This window comes from Pelobates fuscus, chromosome 6, assembly GCF_036172605.1.
Source record: "Pelobates fuscus isolate aPelFus1 chromosome 6, aPelFus1.pri, whole genome shotgun sequence".
Classification (NCBI taxonomy): domain Eukaryota; kingdom Metazoa; phylum Chordata; class Amphibia; order Anura; family Pelobatidae; genus Pelobates; species Pelobates fuscus.
In genome coordinates, this window is record NC_086322.1 from 67,145,587 (window position 1) to 67,168,237 (window position 22,651).

At 39.6% G+C, this 22,651-nt stretch overlaps 1 protein-coding gene across 2 annotated transcripts in view; it reads left to right on the plus strand.

The window, feature by feature from the left end:
* Positions 1–12,747, plus strand: part of LOC134614241 (uncharacterized) — a 142,378-nt gene extending 129,631 nt beyond the window's left edge. The window contains exons 18-23 of one of the 2 annotated variants that reach the window (XM_063457814.1): positions 1,014–1,115; positions 4,385–4,512; positions 5,469–5,607; positions 8,042–8,121; positions 12,297–12,438; positions 12,536–12,747. In XM_063457814.1, the coding sequence (XP_063313884.1) occupies positions 1,014–1,115; positions 4,385–4,512; positions 5,469–5,607; positions 8,042–8,121; positions 12,297–12,438; positions 12,536–12,556 (612 nt within the window). In that variant the 3' untranslated portion in view covers positions 12,557–12,747. Of the gene's footprint in view, positions 1–1,013; positions 1,116–4,384; positions 4,513–5,468; positions 5,608–8,041; positions 8,122–12,296; positions 12,439–12,535 lie in introns of those variants that run through there. The other variant, XM_063457815.1, reaches the window with a different exon arrangement.
* Positions 12,748–22,651: the final 9,904 nt, after the last annotated feature.

The following is a 22,651-nucleotide window of genomic DNA, read 5'->3' on the forward strand; positions in this document are numbered from 1 at the left end:
TCCCCCACCCTTTGTGTAGTGAGCTGTGTGATGAAAATAATTATTAAAAAGGTCCAGGTGGCCCACTCAAGCTGAGGAATTTTTGAAGTATACAATGTAATTTGAGGGAAAATCAGGCTGATTTTAATCAATTTGAAGGCATTGTGGTGAATTTCAGAGGACAGAAAATCTAGTTTGTCCTACTACTTTGTCCTACTAATATTCCTAAATATTCTCAAATGTTACCAAATTATTTGCTAAATTTGTCAGTAATTGAAACACAATTTAGTTCTTAGTAAATGCAAAACTTTCCGAACGATTTGCAGACGAATTTCTGAATTGCACAGGAGAAGTGGGGAAAAAAAATATATAAGATATAAATATAGATTTTTATTTTTTCCCACTATTGGTTACTTTTTTTTTTAGCTGGACCAAATGGTGAGGAAAAGCTCCTATCATTTTGCTGCCAAATACATACATAATATAATATTACGTATATACTTTGCAGCTAACTGATTGGCTTATTTTGTGTGTTCTTCAGTCCCAGTTCCTAATTGGACATTCAGCAGAGCGAAATGACATCCAACTGTATTTTGTGTATCCTGAAAAATGTTCTATCTTCTGAAAAAGTTATTCTGCAGAGCCAAAATTCTTGCTGTGCACAAGTCTTGTGAATGCTGCAATGACTATACCTTGAATTAAATTTGGGCAACATTTGACATTTTTTAACACCAAATTGCTCAAAAGCTAAATGAGCCACTTTGAGATAAATTTTTGAAATTGCCACTGAATTGCTTCTAGTTAGTACTCAAATTGTAAAGTCAAGGTAAATAAAAGAATAATTTAAAACTAGATGTCAATTAATGGTTAATTTTTGAGAAAAAGCTTTGCAAATAGTTTTTTCCTCTTCACTATCACAAGTGAGAAGTTGAATTCTTGCCCAGCATTACAATATTCTAAACAAATAATGGCATTAAACATCTGCTAAAAGCATGAAAACCTGATTTGATAATTTGAGATAACAATTGTTTCAGGTGCGGATGTCCAATATTCTCTTTCACAATTCCGAAAACCATAAGAGTGAGATCTTTGGATTTCTTCAAGTTGAAATAAGGAGATTACTTTCAAAGTTTCGAGTAAGTACTCTGAGTTAAATAAATGCAGTAAAATTAAGAATACATCACGAAGTATAGTACCAAATACGCTATAAACCTAAACATATAGTTATAAAGAGTTACCAGACTGTTGTCATTTGTTACTATTCAAATAATTAAATGAGTAGCCATATGAGCGGTGTTCAATATTGATAAAATAATTGCTGTGATATGCAAAACATTTATTAGTTTCTACAAATGACAATATATATGTATTTATCACACATTTTTTTTATTTGTATTTCTTTATTTCTTTATTCTGGTTAGTCAGGTACATACTAGAGTCATGTAGTCACAGAAGCTTATACATAAACAGAAACAGAAATTTAAACACCTGGGTAAGGCATAGGCATCACATGGAGATACAGCTTGGTAATTTTACTGAGTGATATCCAAGACAAAACCCAGTGTAAGGTGGAGCGCTTGAGAAATAACTTACCCCCCTTGGAAGTCTAAATGACCTAAGGGGGAAATAAAATACAATAGTGTAGAGTGTTTGAATACAGTCAAAGTGAAGGAACTCAATAATGGTTCACTCACGTGGTTCTGAGCCTAAACAGGACAGGCTCAGATCTCTCAGGCAGACGTGTACTTTAGGGAGACACGGACCCTTTAACTGGTGGTTCTTTGGATCCTCTTTCTAAAATGGAACAGATACCAATATCTGGTGTGGTAAATTAAGGATACCAATGTGTGCAGATAAGTAAATAGAACTGCTCACCTTATATAGAGCCTAAGACTTGGCTCTAAGTTGTCCAGCAAATGTGTCTTTATCACACACATTTTATATTCTATGTGCTCACTGCATCCTCACTTACTATTTTGCCTGTGGCATACCCGCCACCTTCCTCTATAATGACAGACATTTTACATGACAGAGACATTATATTTAAAATAAATGGAATAAAAGACTGCAGGATGTAAATTGTAGTTTAGTTTTTTTGTGCATTGTGTTTTGTTTAAAAAAGTGTGCATTATTCAAACAGACTTAAATAAATACTTATTTGGATAGAAGGATAGACAGGTAATGCTGGAAACCGTCCCTGTCCAAACTAACATACACAAAGATCAGGCAAGGATTCCTGCCGCCCTAGGCAAAGGTCCATTTTGTTGTCCTCTCATGAATGCAACTACATTCTTTCAAAGGTTTATTCTCATAACTCTGAATTGCAGTGAATTGGAAATCGAATTGTAAAGTGTAAGCAAAAACAGCTGATCTGTGACAGTAGCTGAGTTGTAGAATTCTTCTAAATAAGCTATTTTGGCCTACATTTTGCCATTTGTTTTCTAGTTCGGTCTGATCAGCCGTCCCTTTCCTCCACACTGCTCATTCCTCTTGCTCAAAACTGGTTTCACTTTCAAACAGATGTAATTTACCTTAAATAATTGTATCTCAATCTCTAAATTGAACTTTAATCACATACAGAAGGCTCTTGCAGGGTCTAGCAAGCTATTAACATAGCAGGGGATAAGAAAATCTTAATTAAACAGAACTTGCAATAAAGAAAGCCTAAATAGGGCTCTCTTTTACAGGAAGTGTTTATGGAAGGCTGTGCAAGTCACATGCAGGGAGGTGTGACTAGGGTTCATAAACAAAGGGATTTAACTCCTAAATGGCAGAGGATTGAGCAGTGAGGCTGCAGGGGGCATGTTCTATACACCAAAACTGCTTCATTAAGCTAAAGTTGTTCAGGTGACTATAGTGTCCCTTTCATGAAGCAGTTTTGGTGTATAGATCATGCTCCTGCAATCTCACTGCTCAATTCTCTGCCATTTAGGAGTTAAATCATTTTGTTTATACAGCACTAGTCACTCCTGCCTGTATGTGACACAACCTTCCTAAACACTTCCCGTAAAGAGTTATCTAATCTTTACACTTTCTTTAAAGCAAATTCTGTTTAATTTAGTATTTATTATCCCCTGCTATATCACAGTGTTAATTTTGTTGATTAACAATTTTAGTAAAATTTTAGTCGACTAAAACTTTTTAGATTTAGTCGACTAAAACGCAAATAATTCAGATGACTGAAATACAAGTAAAACTAAAATTACTTTTTAGTCAAAAGACTATGACTAAAACTAAATAGATATTTGCTGCCAAAATTAACACTGCACAGAGGGGCTGTGGAAGGGGCAAAATAGGCTTGGGAGAGCGATACCTAGGGTTTGGGAGAAAGACACCAAGAGGGGCTAGGAGGACACAAAGAGACACAGAGGAGCTGGGGAAGGGGCAAAGAGAAGGGGAAAGAGACACCTAGGGTTTGGGAGAGAGTTACCTAGAGGGGCTGGGAGGTCACAAAGAGACACAGAGGGGCTGGGGAAGGGGCAAAGAGAAGGGGAAAGAGACTCCTAGGGTTTGGGAGAGAGATACCTAGAGGGGCTGGGAGGACACAAAGAGACACAGAGGGGCTGGGGAAGGGGCAAAAGAGACAGATAGAGGCCTTAAACTAACCCATTAGATTTTAGTCATGTCGACTAAAATCTACTGGAGATTTAGTCGACAAAATCTACTGAAGACTTGGTCGACTAAATCTAGACTAAAACTAAAACTTTTCAGATGACTAAAACTAAAAAGGCTTTTTAGTCAAAAGACGAGGACTAAAACTAAATTGAAATTTGCCGCCAAAATTAACACTGCTCTATTAATAGCATGCTAGTCCCTCCAGGACCTTTCTGTATGTAATTAAAGTCCAATTTAGAGAACAGGAGATACAAGTTTTTTAACGGCATGACCTGAGGCATGATCTTTACACCCAAACTGCTTCATTAAGCTAAAGTCATTTTGGTGACTAGTCTCCCTTTAAGCTTTATGTGACTGTAAAAGTGTCTTGAGAATAAAAATGTGATACTTTTTAATTCAAGTAAGTGTTACTTTGTGTGGTCTGTCCTTTGTTGTATTTGTTTCCTTATTTAAGTGATAGTGTGCAACCTTTGTGCTATACCCTTGCTGCATTGGTGTCTTTGTCCACCATTTTGTTCCTTATGCATTACTGACTTATTTTGTGAAATTTGTTTTACTATAAAATGATCTATCTGTTTCATCTGTTAATTCCTTTCCTTCCTTTTTTGTTTTTTTTAACCCTTTCAAACAATAACCATAATAAAGACAGAGAGAGTTGGTGGGTAGTGGTTTAGCACATGTGTGCTTTAAAAGACATTTATAGTTGATAACTCATATGATGTTATAAACTAAATTATTTATATAAATGTGCCTACATCAATGTATCAAAGAAAATGTATATTTCTTGCAGAAACATGTTTTTGAACTGTTCACTGAACAAATGAATGATCTGTATTCCTCAAATGGACTTGGAAATGTCGACTGGTCGGGTTTTGTTAAACAGATCATAAAAGATCCACTGACTGAGGCTTTGAACTGGTACATTTTGCTGAATATATTATATTCTGTCCTATCTAACACTAAATCAGTGATTGTGGAATAAGTGAGAAATATATTGCTGAGTTGGAAACTCATTTATTCTTCCAGTTCTCCTACTTATACAGTTTATAGCATACAGTTTGCAATTTTGTTGTCAATTCACCATACAGTCAGCACGATTCAGAGTCTGTAAAAAGCACAAAATTGTCATTAATGTGGCGAAGAGTTATATAAACTTTAGATTTAATGGAAAGTCATCAAATACTTCACATATGACTTTGGGTATAATTTCTTAAGTGATATATTTTTAGTTTGTACCTCGACCTTGAAAAGCCTGTGAAGGCGTGTATCTGTGACTCTTTATAAAACAAATGCTGTCGCTATGCATTGTGTGATGTGGTTGCTATGGTGTACAGGCTAGGTACACTTGATGTGCCACTCTACATATAGATTAGGAACCTCTACTTGCTTTGCGGTGGTAGTTTTGGAAGGTTGCCCAGCAACCGCCACCTTTTTATATGATCATTTCTCTTACTGTTCTGAAAATGCTTCATGTGGATATAATTCTTTACTTTAAAAAAATATGCATTATATGTTTATTTTTATTATTAATTATTATTATATAATAAACAAAATAACATAATGAAGCCCACTCAAAAGGCTGATAGTATAACATTCTAGATTTAGAGGAGTTGGAGCAAATCAAGGGACAGTAATGATAGGGGGTAAACCTTAGAAATAAGTGAAAAGCAATTGACTATAGCAAAGTTACTATAGTCAATATTGGCCATTGGACAGTACTGTCTCTCTTTGCTTTTCAAGTATAACATTCTAGTAAATGTAGAAATTACAGGTTATATTGTGAGAATGTTCTTATTTGTTTACTGTACTGTGCTATGTAGCTACCACACATTATAGTAAAGTAAAAAATAAAGTTGAACTTTTACTTTTAACAGGTATATCGGCAAACATAGGATGCCCATCAATAAACGCACAGTTAGTAAATATTTTGAAGAAAGTAAAAAATTAAGTTTGAAGAAGAACTTGCTAATACCTGCCTATAACACTGAGGACTTGGATGAAGCAAAGTCAAAGGTATCTTTCAAATCATCTCGCTTCTTACTGCTAATTTGCTGTTTTGCCAGATGGACAGCTGTCTACCCACAAAGACACTAATAATAAAAATATCCCACTGTGAAAGGTTTTTTGACTGGTTATATAAAATGCATTGGTTGGACATGTTTGGTTGTTTGGCTTTAGTTCACTTGGTTATATGATTGTGTCACACACTTTTTTTTACTCGCAAGCTGCATGCATGAATCTGCTGGTATTCACATAACCCTCAGAACTCAATCTAAAAGCAAGAGCAGATGGCTCTCCGATGCATCTACACACATTCCTGCTGTTGCCCTTCCAGTAAAATAAAAACACACATATATTGAATAGATTTTGGGATAAATGTATTTTTTTTAAATGTAAAAACAAACAAAACACCCAACCCATTTAAAACTATATTTTAGTTTTGATAGACAGTGAGTTCCAAATCACTTTTTATTTTTACTTTTAAAAAACAACTTCCACAGCTGTTGGCAAAATCTCCTTTTTTCATGTCATAATGGATGACCCTTATACAGCTTTGACCAAGTTCCAATGGAGCTCTTTGCATTGGCCTTGTGTATATTTGAATAACTCCATTATATCCTTTGATCAGGATTTAAGATTGTGTCTAATCAATATTTTATAAACAGACAAAATTAGCTGTCTTTGCATTTTATAGATAGCAATCACTCCTCGTTAATTTCAATAGGACTATAATTAGAATGTAGAAAAAGTAGAAAATAGGTTAGCGCTAATAATATAATAGGTAGGCAGCAACCTTACAGGGGGTAACCCTCTTACCCTCTGGAGTGAGAATGTACAACAAAAAGAGAAAAAAAGGCTGCGCCAAAATAAAACAGAATAAAATATATAAATAATAAAATTAGTCCCAATATATATAGGAAAATAAAATGTCTGTTCCACACGTTCCACTGGTAGAGTGTTCCCTCTTTCTTTGATACTTCAGATCCTCTCGTGATATGGAAGACACAAAGGGAAAGGACCAATCGTGCAGAGTGTATAAGATATGTGGCAATAAAATAATAAGATGTATTGCACTCACATTTACATGAGCTATAACCAGCTCGGGGGTAACAGGTGTTCAGCAGAATAATCCCTGCTTGTAGGATATTACGAATGCTTTTCCTCTTTGGGTCTGATGGTGTCCAACTCTCAGGAGAAGGGAAGAATAGGAACAACAAATAGTGCTCTCTGATGGTATAATGTGGTGTAAATAAAAAAGAAAAGGAAATGTACTCACAATTGAAGTGCAGATCACACTGCACTTGAGATATAGCGTGGGCGGTATAATCCCCACCTCAGGATATATAAAATGCCAGGAAAAGAAATAGTAAAAATGTTATATGTGTAAAAATAATAAAAAATCATATGAATGGCACAGTAATATAGCCAAACTTAATTTATTATTTAAAATACACAATAAAATCCATTAACGCGTTTCACCACTGGGGTTTTATCAAAATGGAATAACATTAAAACCTGGCAAGAATAGAATATATATAGGAGCACTGTTGCTTTAAAAATGGTGCCAAAAGTAGCATCAGTTAGCATAAGCCAATCAGAGTTAGACATAATACATATTGGAAACAAGACTTTCAGTGATACTTAAAATAGAGATTGTAATAAATGGAGTAAAAGTTTGTCATGTGACAGTCATAATATATTATGTACACATAAAAAACGAAGCTTCTTCTGGGGGGGCGGAGCCTGACAGGCAAGAGGAGCAGACGTGTGTGTCTGGAGCTCCTGCTAGATAAGCGAAAAAAGCAACCTTAACCCCGGCTAAACCGTGATTATAAGGGTAAGATGACCCAAAGAGGAAAAGCATTCGTAATATCCTACAAGCAGGGATTATTCTGCTGAACACCTGTTTCCCCCGAGCTGGTTATTGCTCATGTAAATTTGAGTGCAATACATCTTATTATTTTATTGCCACATATCTTACACACTCTGCACGATTGGTCCTTTCCCATTGTGTCTTCCATATCACGAGAGGATCTGAAGTATCAAAGAAAGAGGGAACACTCTACCAGTGGAACGTGTGGAACAGACATTTTATTTTCCTATATATATTGGGACTAATTTTATTATTTATATAATTTATTCTGTTTTATTTTGGCGCAGCCTTTTTTTCTCTTTTTGTTATAATTAGAATGTGTTTTATTAAATTCCTAGATGCATAATCTCATCTGTTGTTTGGTTTCACAGACTCTTAGTTTAACCAAATGCATGTATGTATGTAGAAAAGTAACATTCTGTTTATACTTTATTGTTTTGTCTAATGTTCTGTCCAATACTGTATCTAGGCTTTCAATATATCCTGAAAGATCATAAATTGAGAAAGTAAAAATTATTCCCCCTTTTTAGTTTTGCACATGTATGAAAATTACTTTTACATTTTTTTATTTAGGCAAAACAAAACATTCAGCGGGCCGTGATGAATGTAAAAGAAGATTTCATTAACAGTATGTTGCTGCTTCATGAGATTAGGTAAATCAGTTTTTAATGTTAACAATATGTTGTGCCCATATTAAATTTAGTTAGTTAGTTATGTGTTTCTCATAAACCCAACAGAGATCTGGGCCGTGAACTGAACGTTGGAAGGAAATAAAAGGATTGCGTGGTCCTCTTTTTTTATTTTTTTATTATTTTTATTTATTTGTACTACAAGCAGCAGAAAAGACTATTACATGCTGGCCACCAGCTGCAATGCCGTGGTATTTCAATGACTCCACGTGGGGCATATATTCTATACACATCAAATAAACACATTACACAAATTGGCATTAACTTACAAATACCCAAAGTTCAAAATATCAAGTTCTACATTACTAATCAGGTTTACTTACCATTGCAAATCTCCTTCTGCTACTTTAGTTAGAAGGACATTCCAAATCATGTGCCCAAACCCATCTGTCCATCTATTCTAGGAGTTCCACATTATTGGTGTGTGAATGTGTAACAGAGCTCCACTGCAATAAAACTCCCAGCAATGCATCCTTAAACTCCTATAAATATGTTTAGAAATCAGTCCGTGTATATAAGATACACTGGTCAAAATTTAATTTTAGTTTCATAAATTGTTATTAGTAAGTCACTCTAAAATTTATTAGAACATCTCTCACCACTTACACCCCTAAAATTAAAGTGTTTCTTTGTCCATTTAATATTTTGGGAGGTATTTCTCAATAACTGCTATAGCATCAGTGCCATATTTACATCACGAGTGCACCCAAAACTATTATTATAAAATGGATGATCCGTGAGCATGGTCATGATTTGTAAGCTGGGGTCTGATACAGGTGTTGCAACAAGGCTCAATGACAATCTATAAGAGAAGTAGTAGTAGGAACTGAGGCTATAAAGGGGCAAGGTTACTCATAGCAAATCAAGCCATTAGACAAGGCAAGAGCAAGGTTTAAATAGGCAATATCTGATTAAATTAGCCTGAGACAATTAAGTATTAAATCATAACATACAGTCATGTGCAAAAGAAAGTACACCCTCTTTGAATTCTATGTTTTTACATACCAGAACATAATAGCAATCATATGTTCCTTAGCAGGTCTTAAAATTATTTAAGTACAACCTTAGATGAACAACAACCCATGACCTATTATTCCATGTCATGAATTATTTAACAAAAAATAAAGTCAAAATGGAGAAGCCATATATGAAAAATTAAGTACACCTTGTGATTCAATAGCTTGTAGAACCACCTTTAGCAGCAAAACTTGAAGTAATCATTTTCTGAATGACCTTATCAGTCTCTCACATCGTTGTGGAGGAATTTTGGCCCACTCTTCTTTACGATGTTGCTCCAGTTCATTGAGGTTTGCTGACATTTTCTTTATGCACCGCTCTCTTAAGGTCCAACCACAGCATTTCAACCTGGACTTTGAATGGGCCGTTGCAACACCTTGATTATTTTCTTAATCAGCCATTCTGTTGTAGATTTGCTGGTGTGTTTGGGATCATTGTCCTGTAGCATGACCCAATTTCAGCCAAGCTTTAGCTGTCAGACAGATGGACACACATTTGACTCTAGATTACTTTGGTATACAGAGGAGTTCATGGTCAACTCAATGACTGCAAGGTCCCCTGGTCCTGTGGCTGCAAAAATGACCAAATCATTATCCCATCATCACAGTGGTTGACAGTTGGTATAAGGTGCTTATGCTGATATGCTGTATTTGGTTTCTGACAAATGTTACTCTGTGCATTATGGCCAAATATCTCCACTTTGGTCTAGTCCAGGGATAGGCAACCTTCGACACTTCAGATGTTGTGGACTACATCCCCCATGATGCTCTTACACCCATAATGCTGACAAAGCATCATGGGAGGTGTAGTCCAAAACATCTGCAGTGCCGAAGGTTGCCTATGCCTGGTCTAGTCTGTCCAAAGGACATTGTTTCAGAAATTTAGTGGTTTGTTCATATGAGAGTTCTTTATCTTGGCAACCCTTCCAAACAAACCATACTTGCTCAGTATTTTTCTAATTGTACTGTCTTGCACTTTTATATTTAAGACGATAAAAGAGTTTGAGATTTTACTCTTGATTTTTTTTTGTTTTTTTTTCCAATTTCTCTGAGCATTACACGATCTGACCTTGGGGTGAAATTGCTGGGACATCCACTCCTGGGAAGATTGGCAACCGTCTTGAATGTTTTCCACTTTCGAATAGTATTTCTCACTGTAGAATGATGAGCTTTAAATTGTTTGGAAATGACCTTATAACTCTTCCCAATTTGATGGTTAGCAACAATTGTTTCTCTAAGATCATTGCTGATGTCTCTCCTCCTTGGCATTATGTGAACACACACTTAAATGATCAAGACAAGCAAACTGCTAAAACTTTGGCTTTTATAGAGGTGGTCAAACTTGCTAATGATTAATAAATCAAGTGCATTTGATTAGCAGCACCTGTCTGCCACTTAGACTTTTAATTAATATGGAAGCAATAAGGTTGTACTTATTTTTTACACATGGCTTCTCCATTTTGAGTTCATCTGAGTTCATCTCAGTTCATCTGAGGCTGTGTTTGCCTAAATTTAAGACCTGCTAAGGAGAGCAGGTCTCAAGGCCAGCCCCGCCTCCTACTGTAGCTATAGCCCTAGAAGCCATAAAGGAGGAGCCGGGACCCGACACCATGTTGATTGCACCAGGGCTGCTCCCTTGGCCCCCCCTTGCTCCTTCCTGAGAGAAACAACATGCTGCACAGGCAAGTTGTTCGCATAACAACCACTATCACTATCTTGCCATGGCTGTGTCATCGTGAAGACCAGGTGCAGTAGGAGAACACTTGACTTAATCGCTGGGAGCTGCACCCCTTGTAGACCCGCTCCCAGGATGCTGCGGGTGCACCGGAGTACATAAGTGCAGAGCTCCATGACATTTTGGCCTTAAATTTGCAATATTTTAGTGAGTTCCTTAAAATTCAGGCACTGCTCTGCTAATGTATTAAAATGTTGCAGGTTCTTTGATCAGACAAGCTTACTCAGATATCCACCCTACGGCTAAAAAACAATGGGAGAAAGATCTCAATATAGTTTTGACTGATAAGGTCTGGTGTATACCCATGAAAGTTCTAAGAAAATATATACACTGTTTAAACTTAATAGAAACTTTCTTTAAAGTTTATCATAGGTGGTATTTAGTACCAACGAGACTAGCCAAAATATCTACATTAAATTCGTCTCTATGTTGGAGATGTCAAAAATATGAAGGGGACATGTTACATATATGGTGGAGTTGCCCCAAAATTTCGAACTTATGGGACTCAATTTACTCTTTTCTAGAGTTCTTTAATATTAAAGTTAAAAAGTACCCATATACGGGGTTACTCCACCTGAGATGGAATAGATTCCCAAAAGACCAACTAATATTAATTATACATTCTTTTATAGCGGCGAAGATATTAATAGCAAGATCTTGGAAACAAACTTATACACCCGATAATAGACAGTTTATAACCCAATTATTATATCAGCTTGAAATGGAAAGAGGGGTTGCTTTCTCTAATAATAACAGCAAACATATACACCACCTAGAAAAGTGGTTATCGAAAATTAAAGACTGTTTCACCTGATCTGATTCCCTCTTCCTCTCTTATCTTATCTAAATATTGTTTAACGCTATCTACAGGGACATAGGATATAGCTTTCGTATGATAACCAGAAGTTGAACTGTAAAGTTGAGCTGAGCTTCATATTAATCATAGAAAATACATTTAGCATTTTTGATAATATGATATCTAAGTTTAAGATCGTCCTAGACAACTGGCTAATTTCCACTACTTCCTGCTCCCAAGTATTGTAATGTTTGTCATGTTATGTTAAATTTGGATGCCATCAGGGTAAGGGATATGATGTAGGCTACCTAGATCATATCATAATCTTTTGTAGAAATATGTATACATTTATATGAAATATCTGATGGTACTGTCTATGTATGTATAAAAAAAATAAGTGTAATTGAAAAGGAATTCTTTCCAACAATAAAGAAATATTAAATATAAAATGTTGCAGGTTCACTCATTTGGACAATTAAATAAAACATATTTCCACTTGAACAGAGCTCATAGGTTTTCTTTTGTCTACTATATCAGACTTTCAGCCCATATCTTAAACTACATTTTTTTTTCTTACATTATTATTTTCCAGATGGAAAAGCTTTATGAGTCATTTGAAAACAAAGAATGGTGTCCCAAAGCTTTGGCAAATCTTACTTGGACGACTTAAACAAATAGCCCACAAAAAGCAAGCTCCTGCAGAGTCTGAGATATTATGTGAACTCTTAAAACTGGTAAATAGAATTATATAAACATAATAAGAAACAAAATGCATGTATATGAAGGGTTCACTAAACATGCTCATCAATATTTTTTTTTTTTCCTGAACAGATTTCCACTAATGTGAACTGATTATTAATTGTGGTGTAAAGGATTTTAATAAAAAAAATACAGACCTGGAGCAGAACACAGAAGGAAAACAAATGATATGGGAGATATGTGAACTTTTTTAATGTGCCATATGCTGTCTTTCACAATGAAGAAACATTGTCTTTTAATAATTAAATAGAAAAAAATTCAAATTATTTTGTCATGCCATATTAACTGTCTGTCCTATACTTGGGCATACAGTATTTTCATACAAAAATATAAAATATACTGGACTGCTGTTTTCATTTATTGTATCATGTTTAGAGTCAAATGAACCCCTTAAGACCGCAGCCAAATGTACAAGTTGTGAACAGAACAAAACGTAAACAAAACCTGGCATTTGCGCTATATGTCTGTCCAACCGTAATTCACCTCTTTCATATTAAATGCATCCCCCTTTATTATATATCATTTTATTCAGGGGAAACAGGGCTTTCATTTAACATCAAATATTTAGGTATTGAACATAATTTAATATAAAAAATATATAAAAAAAATGGGAGAAAAAAATAATTTTTTAATTTTTTTTAGTTCTATGTGACATTTTAACTGTGGATGTCAAAATACTGTTTGCTTTTACTGCAATACAATACACATATTTGTATTCAGAGATGTCTCACGTGTAAAACAGTACCCCCTATGTACAGGTTTTATGGTGTTTTGGGAAGTTACAGGGTCAAATATAGCGTGTTACATTTGAAATTGTATAGTAGCCCAGGAATTAAATTTATACCCATAATGGCATACCATTTGCAATAGTAGACAACCCAAGGTATTGCAAATGGGGTATGTCCAGTCTTTTTTTAGTAGCCATTTGGTCACAAACTGGCCAAAGTTAGCGTTAGTATTTGTTTGTGTGTGAAAAATGCAAAAAACGCCAATTTTGGCCAGTGTTTGTGACTAAGTGGCTACTAAAAAAGTCTGGACAAACCCCATTTGCAATACCTTGGGTTGTCTACTATTGCAAATGGTATGCCATCATAGGGGTAATTTTCATTCTTGGGCTACCATAGGGTCACAAAGGCAACGTAAGCAATCTGGCGAATTTTAATGTGAAAAAAATGAAACACAAGCCTTATATTTGACGCTGTAACTTTTGAAAACACCATAAAACCTGTACATGTGGGGTACTGTTGTACTCGGGAGACTTCGCTCAACACAAATATTTGTATTTCAAAACAGTAAAAAGTATTGCAGCAATAATATCGTCCGTGTAAGTGCTGTTTGTGCGTGAAAAATGCAGAAAACGTCACTTTTACTGGCGATATCATCGTTGTAATATATTTTACTGTTTTGAAACACTAATATCTGTGTTCAGCAAAGTCTCCCGAGTAAAACAGTACCCCCCATGTACAGGTTTTATGGTGTCTTGGAAAGTTATAGGGTTAAATATAGTGCTAGCAAATTAAATTCCCTATACTTTCGGCATGGGTTGTCAGGCAGGTCCCGCTAATTGTAATTAATTAGGATACCTAATTATGTAAAATTATTACATAAATATATGTGTAGAATTAATATATGTATATATATACATATGTGTATATATACGTATATATATATATAATTTTTTTAAAATATTTTTATTTATATATAGGTATATATAGTGATATATACGTATATATTTATGTATATAGATATATATATTATGATATATATATTATTTTGTTCTACGTGTATTTTGATATAAATATATATATATTAATATCACAATACAGTTAGAACGAAATAACACACATCTATATATTTTTTAATTATTTATTTTTAAATATTTTTTTAATTTTATTTTTTTACGTATTTACATATATATTTTTTATATTATATATAAATATATATATAACAATAATTATATATATATTTAATCAGTATCAGTCTACGTGTAATTGTATATTAATATATATATATATATATATATATATATATTAATATTTAAATACACATCGTGTATGTGTAAATGTGTGTATGTGTATATATATATATATACACTTAGATCATATATATATAATATATATGATCTAAGTATATTTTACTTGTAACTGTAAATTTTTTAATTTATTTTTTTAACTAATATTTTTTTTTTTTCACAGGACAGGGGGCAGAGACAGTGTCAGCCAGTGATTTCACATCACTGGCTGACACACAGGATCAGTGATCACAGTGACTGCCTGTCACTGTGATCACCTCCTGCAGATTGGGTAATTGACCACAGGGGGGAGTGCCTGGGTGGTACAAGCACTCCCCCCTTCCAATCTGCAGGTGGATCATTGTGCCAGTTACATGTGCCAGTCAATAGGCTGACACATGTAACACTGATCGCAGTGACAGGCTGTCACTGCGATCAGAGCGCTCTGAGATCGCAGTGACAGCCTGTCACTGCGATCTCAGACTTAGCAGATCGCGGTCACTGACCCCAGGGGGACTGCCTGGGGGGCCAGGTAAGTCCCCCGACCGCGATCTGCAGAAGGGGAAAGCCGCCGGCCGCATGTGTCAGCCGATTTGAAATCGGCTGACACATGCTGAATACTGGTCGCAGGGACAGCCTGTCACTGCGATCAGAGACTGCAGATCGCGGTCACCGGCCACAGGGGGGGTTGCCTGGGGGGCCAGGCATCCCCCCCGACCGCGATCTGCAGCGGGCGATTAGCGCCGGCCACGTGGGCGGCCATTATGGCGAGGGCGTACTATTACGCCCGCCGGCGTTTAGAGCCGGTTCCTGCAGGGCGTAATAGTACGCCCTCCGGATTTAAAGGGTTAAAGATATCATAGTTTACAAACAATGAGAGACTTATCAACAATACAAGCTTTTTTCTGAGTGCAAAGTGTTAAATGTTGAAAAATATTATTTTGGTCTCTGTGCTGATTGCTCCTTATTTATTTGATCTTTTATCCAAATTAGCCCCATATTTTGTCAGTATATCTCCCCACGTTGATGACTCTCTCCAAGTACATTCCCATCAATGACACCCCTCTACTGGTACTTCCCCACAAATTTTTCTCCACCACCCACTAATCCACCCTGGTGACACTCCAGGTATATCCCCCATGAAGACTTTTCTAGCAACACATCCCGCATGACTTTAACCCCCACAGTGACCCCTACCACGGGTACATCTCCAAGGTGCGACAACCCTTCCCTCAGTACATCCTCTATGGTGACATAATCAGGAATAATCCCACCCAGTGGCAACCCTCCCTGATATATCCTCCATGGCCACCCAAGGGGCATCCTCCCACAACAGCACACCTCCCAAGGACAGTTAGGACTTTTCTCTACCCCCAAGGTGACAACACACATCCTCCAATATATCCCCCACAGTGACACACCTCTCCTTAGTACCTCCAGTGTGATACCTGTACAATGACACACCTCCTCTGATCTATCCCATACAGCACAACCCCACGCCTTCTTTATAAAGCACGCATGGCTTCCCCAACACAGACCGAGAATACCTTTAGCAGCAACAGCAGCAGGACTAGAACTACTAGCACTACCATGAAACTCATCGCTGTGCTACGTTTCAAATAAACAGCAGTAAGTGAAAGGAAAAGAGAGCAGCATAGTAGGAAGTCCCAATAGAAATACACCCATCACGTACAAGAAGGCCGTATTTAGATCCCTGTTCCAAGAAAAAGACGACCAATGCACAATAAAGTCTGCTGCCGCTTCCACTGTGAATGCAGTACTTTTTTCCACAGCTAGTTCAAGTGTTATACTTTCTGTGTTTTATGGCCTGAAGGAAGGGATCAGTGAAACCAGTGGACTTGTAATTTTATCACATGACAGGAGGCTTCCTATTTTGCATAACTCTCTTTACTAAACTCCACAGCAGAAAGTGAAAACATTTAACCAATCAAAAAAATGCAAACAGGGAGTATATAGTCTCAGTGAACAGGCTCCTCCCCCTCTTTCTTTACTGCTCCATCGCAGACAGGTCAGAGTTTTTGGCTCTTCCCTTATTACCTCATAATATATAAGTTATTTTCTGTACATGTATAATTGTTTCTTTTGACTTTTTACTTTTATTTCTATCTTACTACCTGCTTCTACTACTTATTCTACTTGGTGTCCCTGTATTTTAACTTCATTTCCCTTACTGGGACTCTCTAGTTTTTTCTCATAGTCCCAGTGATTTTACTCCGTTTTTTTTCCCGCTTTTTCCCGCTCGTTTTCCGCCCTCGGGCGGCTCCCCGAGTTTAGGCAGGTCCCCCTGTCTTTGCCCCTGCTTTGACGCCCTTGCCGGCTCCCTCTCACCTTTTTCCCGCGGCTCGGTGCCAGTCGCGGCTACACTCACGGCGGCCATCTTTAATCCCGCATCTCGCGAGATTACGGACGCCATCTTAGAAGTGCCGCGAGTGCAGCCAGTACCGCAAGGGACACACACGGACGGACTTCTAACCGCAAAATACTCCACAGAGGTCAGTTTTTAGCGAAAGCTGTGTAAAGCACATAAGGTATTAACCTGTGCTTACTTGGGGTGCTGCCCTTAACTGTGCTGCTATAGAGGTCGCTTTTTGGCCACCTCTGCAATCCTGGGTGAGGCCCAGAACAAAAATCCCAACTAGTGGTATTGTATTCTGCCCTGCTGGGGCTACATATATTATTATATTACCACCATTGACACCATATACCCTGCTGGGGTATCATATATATTTACAACCCTGCTGGGGTTATTTTTGGTTTTTTCTCCTCAAACCAATTTCATACCTTGTATAAACCCTGCTGGGGTAATTTGTACTCTGTACAACATGTTATTGCACCCGGCTGGGGTCTGCATAACAATATAAAACAGCTTAAGTCTGTCTAATACAGCTTACTGACCTCTATAATACGCCCTGTGCCAACACATATTCAGGCATTATGGAGACCTCTCAGACTACAGAGCTCCAAACCATGGTAAATAAGGCCGTATCCGCCTCCATGGAGAAAGTTCTCTCCAAAATGATGGCCTCTGGTAATGACAAGAGGAAACCATCAAAAACCCACACAGCCCGCCATGACTCAGATTCTGACGAACCAGAATCACGCAAGAGCCCAGAAACCTTCACGGGCAAACGCCATTGGAAAGACGAAAAGGGTCACCAGAACCCTAACAAAGGCAAAAACCCCGCTAAGCGCACTAAGCCCGCTATAGCCACCACCCCGAACCCGCAACACGAGTACTCTTCGGAAGAAGAAGAATCTCACGCTAAATCCATGGCCATCTTAGACGAATGGCAAGCGGACGAGTCAGACTCCAACGAAGACGTTTGGGACTCAGATTCAGGATCCCAATCCTTCTTTCCACAACACATGTTCACGGGAGAACCCCAAGAACCAGACAACGCGGAGACCCCGCAAGAAGACGAAGAGACCATATTCGACCCGTTGGGGCAAAAACTCTTTGACCCACGAAAAATAAGACACCCACGCTCAAGCGACTGGACACCACCCGACCACTTAGCGAGATTCATGCACCTCTGGTTACGGAAGTCCATGGACAAGACAGTCCGCAACCGCTTAAGGTCGGAATGCCCACGACCATTTTTACCTGACCACGTTGCGGACACTCCAGAATTCGACCAGGTGATGACCACCTTTATGTCGCGAGGTGGCCGCGACCCACGCAAAGGTGTGGAGAAAGGGTTCAGAGGGGTACAGGATAAACTTCTAGATTCTGTGGGACCATTATCCAGAATTATGTATTTAGCTGACGACGCCCTAGCCAAAGCCGATCAATTTGACGCTACTATGGTGCGAGAATGGGCGCATGATGTGCGGGAATGGGCACAAAGGTGCTTCTGTTTTGTGGGTAATGCCAATGTCGCCTTATCATCTGAGCGACATAAAGCACCACTTCTCCGCGTTGACGGGAAATTGGTGGAGTTGGGCACCAAGGAACTAGGTCCTATGGCACAGGGCAAGCTCTTTGGAGAACCTTTCCTAAAAGAGCTAAGCAGACACGTAAACGTCTACGCATCCTTAAACAAGGCTCAGACATCAATGCGTCTTCAGACAAAACCCTTCCAGGGGTGTTTTTGGATGGGCTGGCCGCCAAAGGGGCCGTGCTGCCAGCCGCTTCTGGCCATCAGGCCCCCACTCTATGAGACCCCAACCTTTTTACCCAGAGGTGGGATACCGCCCATACTCCTATACTCCAGGCGCAGACAGAGGTCGAGGACCACGCACCCGAGGCAGAGCCCGTTTTTCCTCAGGTTAGCAACCATTTCACTCATTTTTCTCTTCCAATACATACAGCAGGTCGCATATCCCTTTTCTTTCAGGAATGGACCTCCATCTCCACGGACGCATGGGTCCTTCAGACAGTACAAGGCTACATCATAGACTTCGTAGACCAACCACGACAGACGGAACTACCACGTCCCATCCACGGCTCAAGGATAGACACCTCTCTCATCGACGACGAACTTCAAACCCTATACTCGAAAGGCGCGATCGAACCCGCCTCCGATCCTCAAGGTTTCTTCAGCAACATCTTCTTGGTAAAGAAGAAAACGGGAGATCTACGGCCCATAATAAACCTACGACAACTCAACGAATACGTCGCTTACAACCACTTCAAGATGGAAGGCATACATCTTCTACGAGACCTGCTACAAGACGAGGATTGGTTCACGAGACTAGACCTCAAGGACGCTTACCTATCAGTTCCCGTCCACCAATCCTGCAGACAATACCTTCGTTTCCATTGGCAAGACCTCCCGTGGCAATTCACGTGCCTCCCCTTCGGCCTCAGTTCGGCCCCATGGTGTTTCACCAAACTGATGAAGCCCGTGGTCGCACACCTTCGAGCGCAAGGAATTCGTTGCATCATATACCTGGACGACCTCCTTCTGTTCTGCTCAGACAGGCTCAGACTGATTCATCACACACGGTATACCACGGATCTCCTGTCATCCCTGGGCTTCATAGTGAACTTTCAGAAATCGGCTATCTCCCCATCACAAACTGTACAATTTCTGGGATTTGAGATAGATTCCATCACCAGCACCCTACGGCTACCGACAGCGAAAATCTCAGCCATTCACAAGGAATTACGCAGGGCCATCCGCTGCCACACCATTCCACTCCGCGCCCTCGCACGCATCGTGGGACTTCTATCTGCTTCCATTCAAGCTATATTCCCCGTTCCACTTCACTACCGGGCGATGCAACGTCTCAAAGCTTCCTTCCTCAGGGAAAACCCCTCTTACGATCAGCCGGTCCCGATGACAGAGGAAGTCAGAGACGAACTCAGATGGTGGCTGGACAGCATGGAGGCGTGGAACGGCCGAGCCATCTTCGGAAAGGCTCCCGACATGATATTAGAATCAGACGCCAGCCTCTGGGGATGGGGCGCGACGAGCGAAAATATATCGACAGGAGGCGCCTGGACATCCCAAGACCCCAACTTACATATAAAGTGCCTAGAACTCCTAGCCGGGTCTTTCGCTATCCGAAGCCTAGCGAAGGACAAGTCGGATTGCTGCATCCTCCTCCGGATGGACAACATCTCCGCAGTCCGCTACATCAACCGCCTAGGCGGAGCCCGCTCCCGTCTCCTGTCGGAAATAACGAAAGAAATCTTCAACTTCTGCCTACCCCGCAACATCTCCCTCATGGCGGAATACCTTCCAGGAGAGACAAACCTCACAGCGGATTGGTTCTCACGCCACTGGCGGGACACCAGCGACTGGAAACTGGATCCACAAATCTTCAACCACATTGCGGAACTCCTAGGACCACTCCACCTGGACCTATTTGCGTTCCGCAACAACAGACAAGCGAAATTATACTTCAGCTGGCTCCCGGACCAGGAGAGCGCAGCAGTGGACGCATTTCTACAACCATGGCCAATCACGGGAGCCTACGCCTTCCCTCCTTTCGCCATGATAGTGAGGACCATTCACTACCTGAAGAACCAGCAAACCTCGCTAGTACTCATCACTCCACTATGGAGGGGACAACCATGGTTCCCAGATCTCCTAGCTCTATCATGCAATGATCCTCTCCTACTACCTCATCATCAGTACATTCTCACAGATCCAAAAGGCAACCCTCATCCTCTCATCCTAGACATCCATCTGGTGGCTTGGACGCTTTCAGGGGCTCCTGGCAAGTCGGCGAACTATCGCAGGCTGCTAAGGAACTACTATGGGACTCATGGGCCCCCGGAACCAGAAGATGCTACCTATCCGCTTGGAATTCCTGGTCCACTTGGTGTCTGGAACGAAACTTCGATCCATTTACGGCCACTATTCCAACCATCTTGAACTTCCTATCCCACCTATTCTCATTAGGCCAGTCCTACAGATCACTAAACGTAATCCGTTCAGCTATTTCAGCGGCCCATGTCCCCATACAAGGGATCCCGGTTGGTAAGGACCCACTCGTATGTCGACTCCTGAGAGGCATTCGATTACAACGCCCCCCAGGGCCGAAATATTCTCAATTCTGGGACGTCGACGTAATCCTCCGATTCCTGAGAGACTGGCCAACTAACGACAGACTCTCCCTCCGTCAACTATCAGCGAAACTCACAGTCTTGCTTTGCCTGGTCTCCTTCCGCAGGGTGTCAGACATTCGAGCTCTGGACATAGACGCTTTCTCAATCTCCCCTGAAGGAGTTACATTCCGGATATCTCGTCGCACTAAGACGGACTCCACATCTGTGTTTCATCCTTTCTTCCCCACAGATCCACAACTCTGTGTCGTCTCCACTCTACAACAATATGTGGAAACTACACTACCACTCCGGTCTTCACCATCAGGCCAACTCCTAGTGTCATATGTTAGACAACATGTCCCCATCACTACCACCACCCTAGCGAGATGGGTTCGCAGGCTACTATCGCTAGCCGGCGTTGACACTACGTTTGGAGCCCACTCTGTGCGCGGAGCAGGAGCATCCTCAGCCTTCATGGCGGGCGCCTCCCTAACGTATATCCTACGCTCCGCAGATTGGTCTAGAGAATCTACATTTCGCACCTTCTATTTCCGACCGAACTCCGGTGCGGCTATGTCTCTTATTCTACAGCGTTAAAAATGCAAAATAGGAAGCCTCCTGTCATGTGATAAAATTGAAGATTATGCTAGCGCTAGTGTACTTATAATCTTAATTTTAATAATGACAGGAGGCGAGTATTTTCCCACCCTTCCCACCCGGAGGAGGGGAACTACTCTGTTCATAGTTTTGTCTACATCTTTCCTTTCCCGTTTTCTCCTGTCTTCTTGATATGATATGTTAGGCTTAATGTATCCACTGTTATCATCAGCCTATTTAACTACTAGTAGATTATACACTGAATACGCAAAGTTTCAAGACCGGTGCCTAACCTTCTCATATTCTCTTTTCAGTTTAATTTAGCAAAAATTTGGAACATCTACTACATAACCATAGGATTACAGTTCATAATATAAAGACCAAAGACCCTATTGGACGTTTCACTCGTTGGTGCCTGTTTCTACTCAAGCCAAGAGGTTCATCACTCCAGTTAGAGATCACTACTGATGTTCGTTACAGACTTTTTCATCACTCTTATTCCCTGTTCCGATGTCGCTCCGAAAGAGGGGGAGGAGCCTGTTCACTGAGACTATATACTCCCTGTTTGCATTTTTTTGATTGGTTAAATGTTTTCACTTTCTTTACTGCTGTGGAGTTTAGTAAAGAGAGTTATGCAAAATACTAGCCTCCTGTCATTATTAAAATTAAGATTATAAGTACACTAGCGCTAGTGTTATGGTACTTTTTCAGTAAACCAAAATGTTTAAGTGTCTATCTGTTCCTGTCCAAATTAAAGAGAATTGAATTGCGTATATACGCTGAAGTAATTCAGTCTGACACACGGAGTTCAGGTTAAAATAACTTCGAGGAAATTTATTGGCAAGTGCAGAATCAGCGGGCGCGCAGGCCCTTTTAAGAGACATTTTCGTCATCATTGATTATCAAGATATCAGTGAATAAACATCATTAATTGGATTAATTGTTAAGTGTCTGGGTTAGTGTCCACCTATCAATATAATTAATTGGATCAAAAGCTAAGTGGTTAGTTCCGTGTCCACCCACCAAGAGGTGGTACTTTTTCGGACACGGGTGGGGGACA